At 41.5% G+C, this 14,634-nt stretch overlaps 1 protein-coding gene across 1 annotated transcript in view; it reads right to left on the bottom strand.

Annotated features, from left to right (window-relative positions):
- Positions 1 to 788: 788 nt before the first annotated feature.
- Positions 789 to 14,634, bottom strand: part of LOC126095420 (zinc finger protein 547-like) — a 65,509-nt gene continuing 51,663 nt past the window's right edge. Inside the window, exons 3-4 of the mRNA XM_049910217.1 lie at positions 10,860 to 11,246; positions 789 to 1,199 (exon numbers count right to left, since the gene is read on the bottom strand). Of these exons, the coding sequence (XP_049766174.1) occupies positions 789 to 1,199; positions 10,860 to 11,246 (798 nt within the window). The remainder of the gene's footprint in view (positions 1,200 to 10,859; positions 11,247 to 14,634) is intronic.

The raw sequence follows: 14,634 nt of genomic DNA, 5'->3' as shown, positions 1-14,634 counted from the left end.
ACAGTACACGAATACGGGAAATAGAAATTCAAAAGAATACAATAACTTTTATATGTATACTAGAGGAATGTGTAGCGGCAATACGGAATCAGACCTACTTCCAGAGATGTTTGCTTAAAATGCTTACTGCAGACTCCAGCATATTCTTGATATGTACTGATTAGTATCTATTTCCTTTCTTATCTCTTTCTTGTCACTCCCTCTCTACGTCTTTCCTCATGGACGTTTAGTCGCTTGTGATTCTGCAAATTCGTATGTGATTTTTGTTGTCTCTGTCGTTTAGATAAATGATACGTAGGTCTTTTTTATCAACTTGTGGATATATCGCTCACATTCTATTACTAAACACTAGTTCGCGAAATAAAGGGCTGAGAGCAGTAAAGTATAGGTCCTGATTAGCATAGTACAACGCACTGCAGACGCTATGCCTGTTTAGTGCGGTTTGCGAAGAGGAATTTCTGTTCAACTTTTATATTTCCACTTCTAAGGAGCCAAGGAGTTCCATACATGCTTGTCATTTATCTAAATCACTAATAACACAGAGTACAATATGGCAGTGGTGAACTCACCATTTATAGAACTTATCATGGCAGCAGTTAATGACACGGTGTTTTATAGAGTACGTGGAATGCTTTTCGCTTTCCTTGTCAGCTAGCATATTAGTCCCATCACAAACTGATTCAAATGTTGTGGCCTTTAGTTCATGCCAGAGCGAAGCACAATAAATGAGCTCTTGCCGAAATTTCTATCAGGGATTGTACGGTATCATCCTTCTTATAGAACAGGACCTACGATCCCTTTGGCGCCATTATGTGGCAAAGAACTCTTGATTCGCCGACGTCGGTGTTCTGGCGAGGTAGCGACAGCGAAGGCTGTGGCTGCAGCGGCAGCCGCGGGGGCGGTGGTTGGTGCGACGCCTCGGCGGAGGCCGTGCGGTCGGGTATCGCAAGCGGCGGTGTGCTGATGATGACGCTGGTGTTGCGCAACGGACCGAGGGCGCCGGAAGGCGTGGACGACTCTTCAGACCGGCGTCTGTCGGCTGCTGGGACGGTGCCCGCGTGACAGGCGATGTGAGAGCACAGGTGGTCCTTCTGGGAGGAGCTGCAAAGCCAGCGCGCGGACACGTTCGGCGGCAGGCCCGGGAGAGAACCCTCGTGTTGCGCCTTGTTACTGCTCTCCGAGACGCACTTGCCGCTCTCCTGAAAAACAGATCGCGTTCAAGGACAGCCACGTCACGTAATGATTGGTACTGACCAAACGGTATTAGTAAACTTAGATCGATTATACGCTTTCTACAAGGACTTCGTGTTTCACGAGATCGAGTCATAAAGACCTGCTGTAAGCCTCAGCAGCAGACTTTCTGAGTACAGTATTCGTATCTGAATAACTTATGTTTTAAAGACCAACAGCTAATGAAAAATAGTTCATTATTTACACTACCGGCCTTTAAAATTGCTACACCAAGAAGAAATGCAGACGATAAACGGGTATTCTTCGACAAATATATTACACTAGAACTGACATGTGATTACATTTTCACGCAGTTTGGGTGCATAGATCATGAGAACAGAACAACCACCTCTGGCCATAATAACGGCCTTGATACGCCTGGGCATTGAGTCAAACAGAGCTTGGATGGCGTGTACAGGTACAGCTGCCCATGCAGCTTCAGCACTATACCACAGTTCATCAAGAGTAGTGACTGGCGTATTGTGACGAGCCAGTTGCTCGGCCACCATTGACCATACGTTTTCAATTGGGGAGAGATCTGGAGAATGTGCTGGCCAGGGCAGCAGTCGAACATTTTCTGTATCCAGAAAGGCCTGTACAGGACCTGCAACATGCGGTCGTGCATTATCCTCCTGAAATGTAGGGTTTCGCAGGGATCGAATGAAGGGTAGAGCCACGGTTCGTAACAGATCTGAAATGTAACGTCCTCTGTTCAAAGTGACGTCAATGCGAACAAGAGGTGACGAAGACGTGTAACCAATGGCACCCCATACCATCACGCCAGGTGATACGCCAGTATGGCGATGACGATTACACGCTTCCATTGTGCGTTCACCGCGGTGGGTCGCCAAACACGGATGTGACCATCATGATTCTGTAAACAGAACCTGGATTCATCCGAAAAAATGACGTTTTGCCATTCGTGCACCAAGGTTCGTCGCAGAGTACACCATCGCAGGCGCTCCTGTCTGTGATGCAGCGTCAAGGGTACCCGCAGCCATAGTCCCCGAGCTGATAGTCCATGCTGCTGCAAACGTCGTCGAACTGTTCGCGCAGATGGTTGTTGTCTTGCATACGTCCCCATCTGTTGACTCAGGGATCGAGACGTGGGTGCACGATCCGTTACAGCCATGCGGATAAGATGCCTGTCATCTCGACTGGTAGTGATACGAGGCCGTTGGGATCCAGCACAGCGTCCTGTATTACCCTCCTGAACCCCCGATTCCATATTCTGCTGACAGTCATTGGATCTCAACCAACGCGTGCAGCAATGTAGCGATACGATAAACCGCAATCGCGATAGGCTAAAATACGACCTTTATCGAAGTCGGAAACGTGATGGTACGCATTTCTCCTCCTTACACGAGGCATCACAACAACGTTTCACCAGGCTCACGCCGGTCAACTGCTGTTTGGGTATGAGAAATCGGTTGGAAACTTTCTTCGTGTCAGCACGTTGTAGGTGTCGCCACCGGCACCAACCTTGTGTGAATGCTCTGAAAAGCTAATCATTCGCATATCATAGCATCCTCTTCCTGTCGGTTAAATTTCGCGTCCGTAGCACGTCATCTTCGTGATGTAGCAATTTTAATTGCCAGTAGTATATATTCAGGTTACGATCTCTCATTCTTATCAGCAGCTGCATGGCAGCGTTACCTATTGAGGTGTTTCTGTATTAGGTGTCAGTACTAGCACACGACGCTGTGGTGCGTTATGCTTACTACCTGAGCCCCATCTCATTCTGTTACTCGCTCCTGTGAACGGGTACGCGTTATACAGATCTTGGAGTCACTCGTGTCCATATAGAAAAGGTAAGGCCTTAGTATAAGAATTTGGCAATGTGATTACATTTCTGAGTGTCCGATCATTGGTGAATTTTCTTATCTGTTTTTACTATTTTATATTTCTCGTTTTTACTGAGTTTAACGAAGGCGATGTTGGCCTGATGTATTCGACGATGCCCTTTGGCTACAATGTCAAAAGGATGCTTTTATGAGATACCAAATTAAGATATTTGCTCTTTCAGTATTTTATCTGTTTATACATGATTTTAGGTTATCCAAGTCTGCACAACGCGATCACGATTCTTAAATACATACATTTGTTCTCTGTTTTCTGTTTAGATCAACCTGAAGATACCTAAATAAGGCGAAAAGCGTAGTTGAAAAAATAAAAAAAACTAAACTTGCAGCTAAGACTGTTTTTAACCAATACTGTTAAGCACTGGATTACTGTATGCCACATATGGATTGGAAGAATTTCTAAAATGTATTAATTGTGACACGTAAACTTCCGCTGCTGAAAATATCACTACTAATGAAATATTCTGGGATATTATACCTTAGTGGAATGGATTTCACATTAAAACCCAAAATTTCGTCCCCATCTGTGGAGGACATTTTCAAGGGGGATCAAGCTTCTTTGAACATCCGGGCCTCACCCTGGCTCGCTACTGACTACAGCATGATTCCGTTTAAGCGTGCACCCGCGGATTGGTTGACGTCGCGTGATTTGAATACTGGAGCGCAATCGGCCTTTGCCGGTTACCGTCGTCCACTGTTGCTGTCACATCATAGTGGAACATTAGTATCCATCTTCTTCAGCACCAGGATCGAGTTTCATTCAGTTTCACTCTCTGCACCCTTCTACTGGAATTGCTGGCCTCTTTGACAACCCCTTTGGCCCCTATGTTTTGGCTTTCATTGTATTCGCTTCTGGCTGCCAGTACTTGAGTCCTATCAAAATGAATGTGATGATCCTTGCTGCACAGCATCTTCCGCAACAGCTGAACTGTCAATCTTCCCCCTTCTAAAATTGTTCTTGCACTCTTCTACTCGTTTTTATATTGTTCTGTTTATAGTAACCACTTGCTCCTCCCCACAACTACCAGGAATCCTATAAATTCCTGCTTTTTTCATAGGTTTGCTAGCACCCTTGCCCAGTTGTTATTGATTCTGCAGTACTTTACAGGATTCTGTGTAGTTACGTGGAGGTGTTCTTGGGTACTACGAAAATAACTTTCAAGAAATGACTGGAAGAGCGTAACGACAATTGTACAAAGGGGGAGATTGACAGACCAGATGTTGCGGAACATGCTTTCCAACCAGGAGACCGCCACTTTTCGTTTTAATAGGACTCAAGTTCCCCCATGAACCATAGACCTTGCCGTTGATGGGGAGGCTTGCGTGCCTCAGCGATACAGATGGCCGTACCGTAGATGCAACCACAACGGAGGGGTATCTGTTGAGAGTCCAGACAAACGTGTGGTTCCTGAAGAGGGGCAGCAGCCTTTTCAGTAGTTGCAGGGGCAATAGTGTGAATGATTGACTGATCTGGCCTTGTAACACTAACCAAAACGGCCTTGCTGTGCTGGTACTGCGAACGGCTGAAAGCAAAGGGAAACTACGGCCGTAATTTTTCCCGAGGGCATGCAGCTTTACTGTATGGTGAAATGATGATGGCGTCCTCTTGGGTAAAATATTCCGGAGGTAAAATAGTCCCCCATTCGGATCTCCGAGCGGGGACTACTCAGGAGGACCTCGTTATCAGGAGAAAGAAAACTGGCGTTCTACGGATCGGAGCGTGGAATGTCAGATCACTTAATTGGGTAGGTAGGCTAGAAAATTTAAAAACGGAAATTTATAGGTTTAAGTTAGATATAGTGGGAATTAGCAAAGTTCGGTGGCAGGAGGAATAATACTTCGGGTCAGATGAATACAGGGTTATAAACACAAAATAAAATAGGGGTAATGCAGGAAAATTAATAAAAAAAATAGGAGTGCAGGTAAGCTCCTACAAACACTATAGTGAACACCTTTTTGTGGCCAAGATAGACACGAAGCCCACGCCTACTACAGTAGTACAAGTTTATATGCCAACTAGCTCTGCAGATGACGAAGAAATTGATGAAATCTATGATGAGATAAAAGAAATTATTCAGGTACAAAAGGGAGACGAAAATTTAATAGTCATGGGTGACTGGAATTCGATAGTAGGAAAAGGAAGAGAAAGAAACGTAGTAGGTGAATATGGATTGGGGGTAAGAAATGAAAGAGGAAGCCGCCTAGTAGAATTTTGCACAGAGCATGTCTTAATCATAGCTAACACTTGGTTCAAGAATCATAGAAGTAGGTTGTATACATGGAAGAAACATGGTGATACTGACAGGTTTCAGATAGACTATATAATGGTAAGACGGAGATTTAGGAACTAGGTTTTCAATTGTAAGACATTTCCAGGGGCGGATATGGACTCTGACCACAATATATTGGTTATAAACTGTAGATTAAAACTGAAGAAACCGCAAAAAAGTGGCAATTTAAGGAGATGGGACCTGGATAAACTGAAAGAACCAGAGGTTGTACAGAGTTTCAGGGAGAGCATAAGGGAACAATTGACAGGAATGGGGGAAAGAAATACAGTAGAAGAAGAATGGATAGCTTTGAGGGATGAAGTAGTGAAGGCAGCAGAGGATCAAGTAGGTAAAAAGACGAGGGCTAGTAGAAATCCTTGGGTAACAGAAGAAATATCGAATTTAATTGATGAAAGGAGAAAATATAAAAATGCAGTAAATGAAGCAGGCGAAAAGGAATACAAACGTCTCAAAAATGAGATCGACAGAAAGTGCAAAATGGCTAAGCAGGGATGGCTAGAGGACAAATGTAAGGATTTAGAGGCTTATCTCATTAGGGGTAAGATAGATACTGCCTACAGAAAAATTAAGAGACCTTTGGAGAAAAGAGAACCACTTGCATGAATATCAAGAGCTCAGATGGAAACCCAGTTCTAAGCAAAGAAGGGAAAGCAGAAAGGTGGAAGGAGTATATAGAGGGTCTATACAAGGGCGATGTACTTGAGGGCAATATTACGGAAATGGAAGAGGATGTAGATGAAGATGAAATGGGAGATATGATACTGCGTGAAGAGTTTGACAGAGCACTGAAAGACCTGAGTCTTCCATTGGAACTACTGACGGCCTTGGGATAGCCAGTCCTGACAAAACTCTATCATCTTTTGAGCAAGATGTATGAGATAGGCTAAATATCCTCAGACTTCAACAAGAATATAATAAATCCAATCCCAAAGAAAGCAGATGTTGACAGATGTGAAAATTACCGAACTACTTGAGTAATAAGTCACAGCTGCAAAATACTAACACGAATTCTTTACAGACGAATGGAAAACTGGGAGAAGCCGACCTCGGGGAAGCTCAGTTTGGATTCCGTAGAAATGTTGGAACACGTGGGGCAATACTGACCCTACCACTTATCTTTAGAAAATAGACTAAGGAAAGGCAAACCTACGTTTCTAGCAGTTGTAGACTTAGAGAAAGCTTTTGGAAATGTTGACTGGAATACTCTCTTTCAAATTCTAAAAGTGGCAGGCGTCAAATAAAGGGAGCGAAAGGCTATTTACAATTTTTACAAAAACCAAATGGCAATTATAAGAGTTGAGGGACATGAAAGAGAAGCAGTGGTTGGAAAGGGAGTGAGACAGGGTTGTAGCCTCTCCCCGATGTTATGCAATCTCTATATTGAGCAAGCAGTAAAGAAAACAAAAGAAAAATTTGGAGTAGGTATTAAAATCCATGGAGAAGAAATAAAAACTTTGAGGTTCGCCGATGACATTGTAATTCTGTCAGAGACAGCAAAGGACTTGGAAGAGCAGTTGAACGGAATGGACAGTGTCTTGAAAGGAGGAGATAAGACGAACATCAACAAAAGCAAAAAGAGGATAATGGGAATGTTGTCGAGTTAACTCGGGTGATGCTGAGGGTATTAGATTAGGAAATGAGACACTTTAGGTAGTAAAGAGGTTTTGCTATTTGGGGAGCAAAGTAACTGACGATGGGAGAAGTAGAGAGGATATAAAATGTAAACTGCCAATGGCAAGGAAAGCGTTTCTCAAGAAGAGAAATTTGTTAACATCGAGTATAGATTTAAGTGTCAGGAAGTCGTTTCTGAAAGTATTTGTATGGAGTGTAGCCATGTATGGAAGTGAAACATGGACGATAAATAGTTTGGACAAGAAGAGAACAGAAGCTATCAAAATGTGGTGCTACAGAAGAATGCTGAAGATTAGATGGGTAGATCACATAACTAATGAGGAGGTATTGAATAGAATCGGGGAGAAGAGGAGTTTGTGGCACAACTTGACAAGAAGAAGGGATCGGTTGGTAGGACATGTTCTGTGGCATCAAGGGATCACCAATTTAGTATTGGAGGCCAACGTGGAGGGTAAAAATCGTAGATAGAAACCAAGAGATGAATACCCTAAGCAGAGTCAGAAGTATGTAGGCTGCTGTACGTATTGGGAGATGAAGCAGCTTGCACAGGATAGAGTAGCATGGAGATCTGCATCAAACCACTCTCTGGACTGAAGGCCACAATAACAACAACAGGACTCAAGTACTGGCAGCCACAAGCAGATACTATGAAAGGCTATACAGAGACCACGGAGATTGCTACACCTCTGCAATATGAATAAAAAGGAGGATTTGAAAGTGAATGACGTCTAGATCCCAGTACCTTCAGTACTGGGAAGATGTGCACTTGTCTTTCACAATGGGCTGATAGCAACAGCTCGATTGTGCTCGGGTATTCAAAGCATATGACGTCACGCCATTTCGTGTGGTAACACGTAAACGGAATTTTGCTGCAGTGAGTAGTAAGCCAGGCAATGAGTCGGAGACTTAAAGAAGCTACGATTCCACTTGACAATGTCCTCCGCAGGTGGGGACGAAAGGTGGGTTTTAATGTGAAAACAATCCGATCACAGCATAATAACCGGGAATATTTCATTAATTGCAAAAGGGATACATTCCATTAAAAAAGAATGGGAAACAGGTAACTTTCGAAATAGAATTGAATAATAAATCCACCATCATTGCCTGCTAAGAATGCAAACCTCAGAAGATACCTCAAACCTTCCATCCCTGCACTTTTTCTGCTCAATTCGATTAGATGTTATGTAGTATTTAGTTACATCTGAACTTCGTCTCTGAAATGCAACAGTCGCTGCCTCACTGCACAGGTTCCAGTGACCTGGTTCCGAAGACCCTTCCTGATCACCACCAACGTCTAACGTCAGTTGTGTGACCTAGAAGATGCCACTGTGCTGACTGTGATATTTACTATGATTAAAAGAGTCTATAGTCCACATATTCCTTGAGACTGGAGGCGTTTTGCTCCCAGAATCGTTTACTGTTGCCAGATTCTGTAACAGATTGAGGTTTAACTATTTTTTCTAGTATGTTTTTCTTAGCTTCTTATTTGTGTGCTGAATAAACTGAAGCTTCTCGCATGCAAAATGTTTTTTTTTGTCACATATACATTCAGGACTTACTGAGCATACCATGAACGACTACGTGATTCCTTATGTATCTGCAGCTGCTGTTGTTCTTTATTTTCGGAGTAATTGTGTTCATTACCATTAGAATGTGGTCGTATAAAGTCAGTCACTGGTCCATTTGGATTCGTAAGTATTTACTGATAGAATTTCTACTCTCGTTCCTGTTTCCTCGTCGATTTATATACACGTTTCCTTTTCAGCCTGATACATAACGTTCCGTTAACGCCATGATTCATGGGCTTTATTGTACAGTGTCTGTCTCCGTTAACTGCCCTCTCATTTCTCGTGAGACTACCATCAATAGCCAGTCTTCCTAGGCTACGATATAATCTGTATGATCTTCGCCCACCGTCAATCGTGAGACTGATTCTCCTGGTGGATCGCAAAAGCTGTATCACAGACAGAACTGTATCTCTTGGTGATTTTTCCCAATAAATTTGTGGTATTCGTGCGCTTCACAGTAGATTTTCTATATACTGTTCTGATCGCTTTTTCCATTAATACACCTTGTCTTTCTAAACCCAAACTGGTGCGGGTTATGTCTATGGAGTTACGTATAAATGAGTCTCTTACGTTCTTAGCAAAAAATAGGACCTGTCGAATCTTACACAAACATTTGTCAATATTGTTAAATGCAATTTCTCAGTATGTATCTGTTATTTTCCAGGCTGCTAGCACTTTTCACTCTCATAAAAGTTTATGCAATGCCTGTTTCAGGTATGAAGGTTATTTCCGGCTGTAATGGTTCTTTATTTGCGAAACCATTACCACCCGCCAACCCTATTTTTCGATACCGTAGATTAATGAATATTTTTCTGCGTAATGTCTCATATTTTTCACTCTATTCACATTTGGTTTCATTTTTATATGTATGTACGTCGATTTTTTGAGATGTTGAAATCGGTATAATAACTGTGATGCTGGGTTGTGACTTTTGGCTCGGAAGCGTACAGAGTAGTCACGTTTTTGGGTTGAATATGAACAGTCTTGACTTTGTGTTAGAAATGAAAGGATAAGTCTGAGTTGTGGACAATGAAAAATGTTGTGAGTTTTATTAAGAGCAGTAAAGGTTGCGAAATTGTATGATGAAGCAAAGTTTTGAGCATATGGAAGTATAAAAAGTTTAATAAATGTGAATTTTTGTGAAAAGTGAGTGTCAAGAATTATTTTCACATGAAATTGTTTAAAAAATATGAAGTACATTGCAATGAAAAACATAAATCATCAAATTAATCCTTACAGATTGTCTTCGTAAGTTCTTCAAGTCGGCGTAATTAATATCCGAGTGCCTTTCGCACCAACAGCGATAGTCATGCTACCTAGACAGCAATTTTAATTACGAGCCAAAGCCAGAGCAAGATAGTTGTTGGATTGCTAATACAAGATAAGTGATATTATTGTTAATTTTCTTCAGTGACTGTAATCAATTGATGCAGCAGTACCTCCTACATTAAAGACCTTTTAGTTGCGCAATAGAAAGATCATACTTTGAGTGCGCGACGTGATAACTTTTGAAGTAATTAACTGTTAGTGGAGATATTGTTATACCGTGCAATGTCACATAATTTTGCTGAATAAATACCGTCTTCAGCTGGAGCACCGTTTTTAATTATTCATGGGGCCGCCAAAGAAATGACCTATCCTGCAAAAGACAAATAACATTACCCACTGCTTTTTCTGTATCTAATTTTAGCAGGTGTTCTTTTTGTATCGGTTGGCCAATCAGTGGACTGAATCGGGTAGAACTTCGTACAGTAGAAATGCGCCCCTCCCATTTTGGTATTGGCATTGTTGATGAGCTTCGACGTAGACAGCGGTTTCCATGTTCTCCAATAGCAAAACTCTGATACTGTCTCTCAGCGTTCTGTGCGCTACCGAAACATATGTCTCTGTTTATGTTGTACAGCAGGTACTGATAATGCATTAGTGCTATCTGTCTCTCACAGAACGGTTTGTACACGCCACCTGAGTTTCCACTTCCCTGAATACACCAATGCACCAACTCAATAGTACGTTTCACCCCTCCCTTATCTTTTGATCGCGTTGGTCAAAATTAACGCAAACTGCCACCATTGGGTTTCAGAAGAGGTAGTGTGTGTTTACGTGTCTGTGAGAGAGTGTGGTAACCACACATACACGCGCACACACACAAAAACACCCACCCACACACACACACACACACACACACACACACACAGAGAGAGAGAGAGAGAGAGAGAGAGAGAGAGAGAGAGTCGAAGTATACCTTAAGGCATAAAAGAAGAAAGTGATGCGTGTACCAGACAGGCTAGGGGCTTCTCTTTGGTGTGGTTCTCCATATGCTGACTGAGCAGCGCCTTGCGGTAGAAGTTCTCGCCGCAGACGGTGCAGCGGTGCGGCCGCTCGCCGGTGTGTGTACGCACGTGGGTGTTGTAGGCGACGCGCTGGTTGAACCGCTTCCCGCACTCGGTGCAGGCGTACTCGCGCTGGTCGCGGTGGATCTTCATGTGGGAGCTCAGGTAGCCCCGGTCGCTGAACACTTTGGCACACACCGGACACGATGCCTCGAATTCTCTCGAACCGGAGTGTAGCGACAGGTGGTAGCGGTAGTTCCGGCGTTGGCTGAACCGCTTCCCGCACTGTGCGCACATGTGTGGCTTTTCTCCTGTGTGCGTACGCGAGTGAAGCTGTTGGCAGGCAGAAGATTCGTATAAAACAACGCCAAGTCGAAAGTAGTAAAAGTAAGACTATTAGTTATAGGAAGTCACATTTTAGAAACATCAAGAGCTGCAGATGAAATAAAATTCACTACGCTAGTTTCCTTCAACCGATCATCACCAGGTAACACAAAATTATTGTTATCAGCCTGGGTGATATCATCCGTATACTGTGGCGTAAGCACCAAACCCTGCGTCACTAAAACTGAGTTCAACAAAAATGCATTAATACAGTTAAAAGATATTAAGAAACAGTCTACATACAGGTTCCATCCTCCTATGTGTTGGATTATTTCATCAGTAGCTCTTTATGTTTCTTAAATAACTATCTTCAGACGTTACAAGGTGTAAGGCGTGAGGAAACCACCACCTCAAAATATACTGATACTGTTTATTGAAAAAAAAGAATAATTGGTTCACATAGACTGTAATATATTTATTTTCCTTGAAGTAAGCTAATTTCGAGTATTTGTTATTTTCATGCACTTATAGCAAGCCTGTGGCATCACATTAGATTTGAAAAAATAGCCAGTACATACATGATGGCACAAATCGCTTTCATGTGCTTGTGTAGCACAAGTATAATCCAGTTATGCATTATAATACACCCATTTGTAGCACTCGTAGAAAAGGGCTATGCTTCTTTTCGTATAACATTATTTTCTAATTAAACTGCCTCTCACAGCAAAGAATTTTCGAGAGAAAATTGTAGGGAAATGAACGACATGGTTAGTAGCTGTTTCTACTTTCTATACAGAATGACAGATGTCTTTAAATGCATCTTTTAATATAATTGCATGCAACACAAATAGCATCGCAAACACAAAGACTCGGCTAGTGCCCAGTTTCCAAATTAGTGATAAAGTTCTGGAGTCTGTAACAAAGTTTAAATATTTTTTGGTAATGCGAGGAAGAAATATAAAACAGTATGCACACGTAAAATAAGTAGAGTGGAAGAAGAATGGGTGACATGTTTGATGGGAAGATTCTGGGAAAATCTTTTAAATCTGTGAAGGAAATAGTATTCAAGATGCTTTAGTAATATGATGACATGATGGAGACCGTGGCTGTTGTTTGAAGACAAATGTTGATGGTGTTAAGACAGCAACCAGCTACAAATTTACTTTCAGTTCCTTTATTCAAAGGGTACCATTACCGGTTTCGAATTGTTGTGATTCATCCTCTGATGGTTTGTTTCCATAACATTCGTCCAACAGATGTAAATCCATTCCCACTGCATTCTTATTGTTGCACTCGTAAATTGTTCTCACTGAACACTTCAGATATGTCACTGAGAAGTTTTCTACCACGCACCACATGTTTTGATACATACAATGAGCTTACAAGCATATGAGTATCACAGATGCTATGATATATCGTAACATTTGACGATAATGTCCTATGTTTAGTAGGATCATATATTCATTTACGCAACTGTAATACGCACTGTAATCCGCAACTGTAATACGCACACACAAAAACAGCACTCCAGACTGTATCCTTAACAAAAAAACAGAGTTAGCTAACACAGCTTTCCTGAAAAATTTCCAAAAATTACTTCCCAACCTCCAAAGCAAATAATATTAGAACACCTATCTGCAGATCAAGTAGCAAATTTATGTTACTATAAATCTCATGATGCTAAATGTAATTAAAAAATATACTATTTTACCTATATATATTAAAAAGCTTTATAATTAATTTAACAATATCAACTCAAAAATAAAATGTACTAGTGTAAAAGGCATTACAGTTGCGTAAATGAATATATGATCCTTTCCAAACATAGGACATCATCGTCAAATGTTACGATATATCGTAGCATCTGTGATACTCATGTGTTTGTAAGCTCTTTGTATGTATCAAAACATGTGGTGCGTGGTAGAAAATATCTCAGTGACATATCTAAAGTGTTCAGTGAGAACAATTTAAGCGTGCAAGAATAAGAATGCAGTGGGAATGCATTTACATCTGTTGGACGAATGTTATGGAAACAAACACTCCAAACCGACGTTTCACGTAAGTCACATGCAACGAAAATATGTAACGCAATCATCTGTATGTGGCGTGTTTATAATTATGTATTATTTATATTTTAGGACAATTAATCTGTAAAAAACACACCACATGTCATAAAGAAAGCATGTAAACCGTCTGAGGAAAGTCAAAGTCGCTCATATGTAACCTGATTATTAAGTGTAGAGCGCTGGTGTTACGGCTGTGCAATAATTTATCTGTCTCTTGCATGCAGATAAGAGAGACTGCTTCAAATAGTGAGGCATGTACAATCACCTTCTATTCGCTCAATTCGAAAATTATGTAGTGTGTGGAGTAACTAGCATTGGCAGGAAGAACTCACTGCCACGTATTGAACACTGGCTTACAGAGTTTTTACGTAGATGTAGTACTCTAGAAATATAACATTAATTCATTAATTACAAGAATACGACCTTATTGTCGTCACTGCACTTTAACAAACTCTGCCAATTGCTTCATTTTTATTTTAATCAGATCCAGTTAAATGCCAGATTACCAAAATTGTTGAGTTCTATGAGCAAAATTTGCTTCTTAAAAATGACATCAATTCCCTAAGTTGTCATAAATTAAAAATACTGCAAAAGAAAATCGCATTGTACATAGAGAAATTTCAATTTCTTTCTCGCTTAACAATTTCCGTATTAGTAAGTGGGAGACATCCACATGAACTTCTTTATTAGTAAGTGGGAGACATCCACATGAACATCTGTTATGAAACGTGTATCATAATTATGTGAATTGACGCAGTTGAAAGTATGCGGTAATCGAAACATTAAAATTCTTGCAAATACTGGTACACAAACGAGCGCTTGCGAGATAATTCGGAAATAGTGACTACAAGCTGTCACTGTCTTCAGTACCATAAATTATCATAGTTAATTAAAAGTATTGGAAGTGTAAGCGTTTCGATTAAGTTTCTGTTTAATTTGGCTCAGATTCGACGTACACTCACATTCTGTTCTCGACTCACCTCACTGAATGAGTGGTTAGGGATGCTTTCTAATCGTCTCATTGAGCCACACGTTAGTCCAAGGGAACTTGGTGGGGCAGGATACGTTAATAAGGTATGTCTGTCGATATGGGAACAGTAAAGTCAGCACTTTCCAGGATCATAGCACAGCCGACGCAGTTGTGCATGTCAGATTAAAAGTCGGTTGTGACACATACTATGCCACCCCTCTCTTACCCCAGTGACCAGCACGCGGCACATCTTCTGGTGGTGGCCTTGGCGGGTACCGAGCACGTTTATTGCAGTGACCCTAATATATCTAACGCATGCAAATGAGCGTAATCAGCAACTTCACTGAGAAGAAGGAGAGAA

The sequence above is a fragment of the Schistocerca cancellata genome, chromosome 8 (genome assembly GCF_023864275.1).
Source record: "Schistocerca cancellata isolate TAMUIC-IGC-003103 chromosome 8, iqSchCanc2.1, whole genome shotgun sequence".
Classification (NCBI taxonomy): Eukaryota; Metazoa; Arthropoda; class Insecta; order Orthoptera; family Acrididae; genus Schistocerca; species Schistocerca cancellata.
The sequence above is the reverse complement of the archived record's forward strand: the minus strand, read 5'-3'. Positions and strand labels throughout refer to the sequence as shown.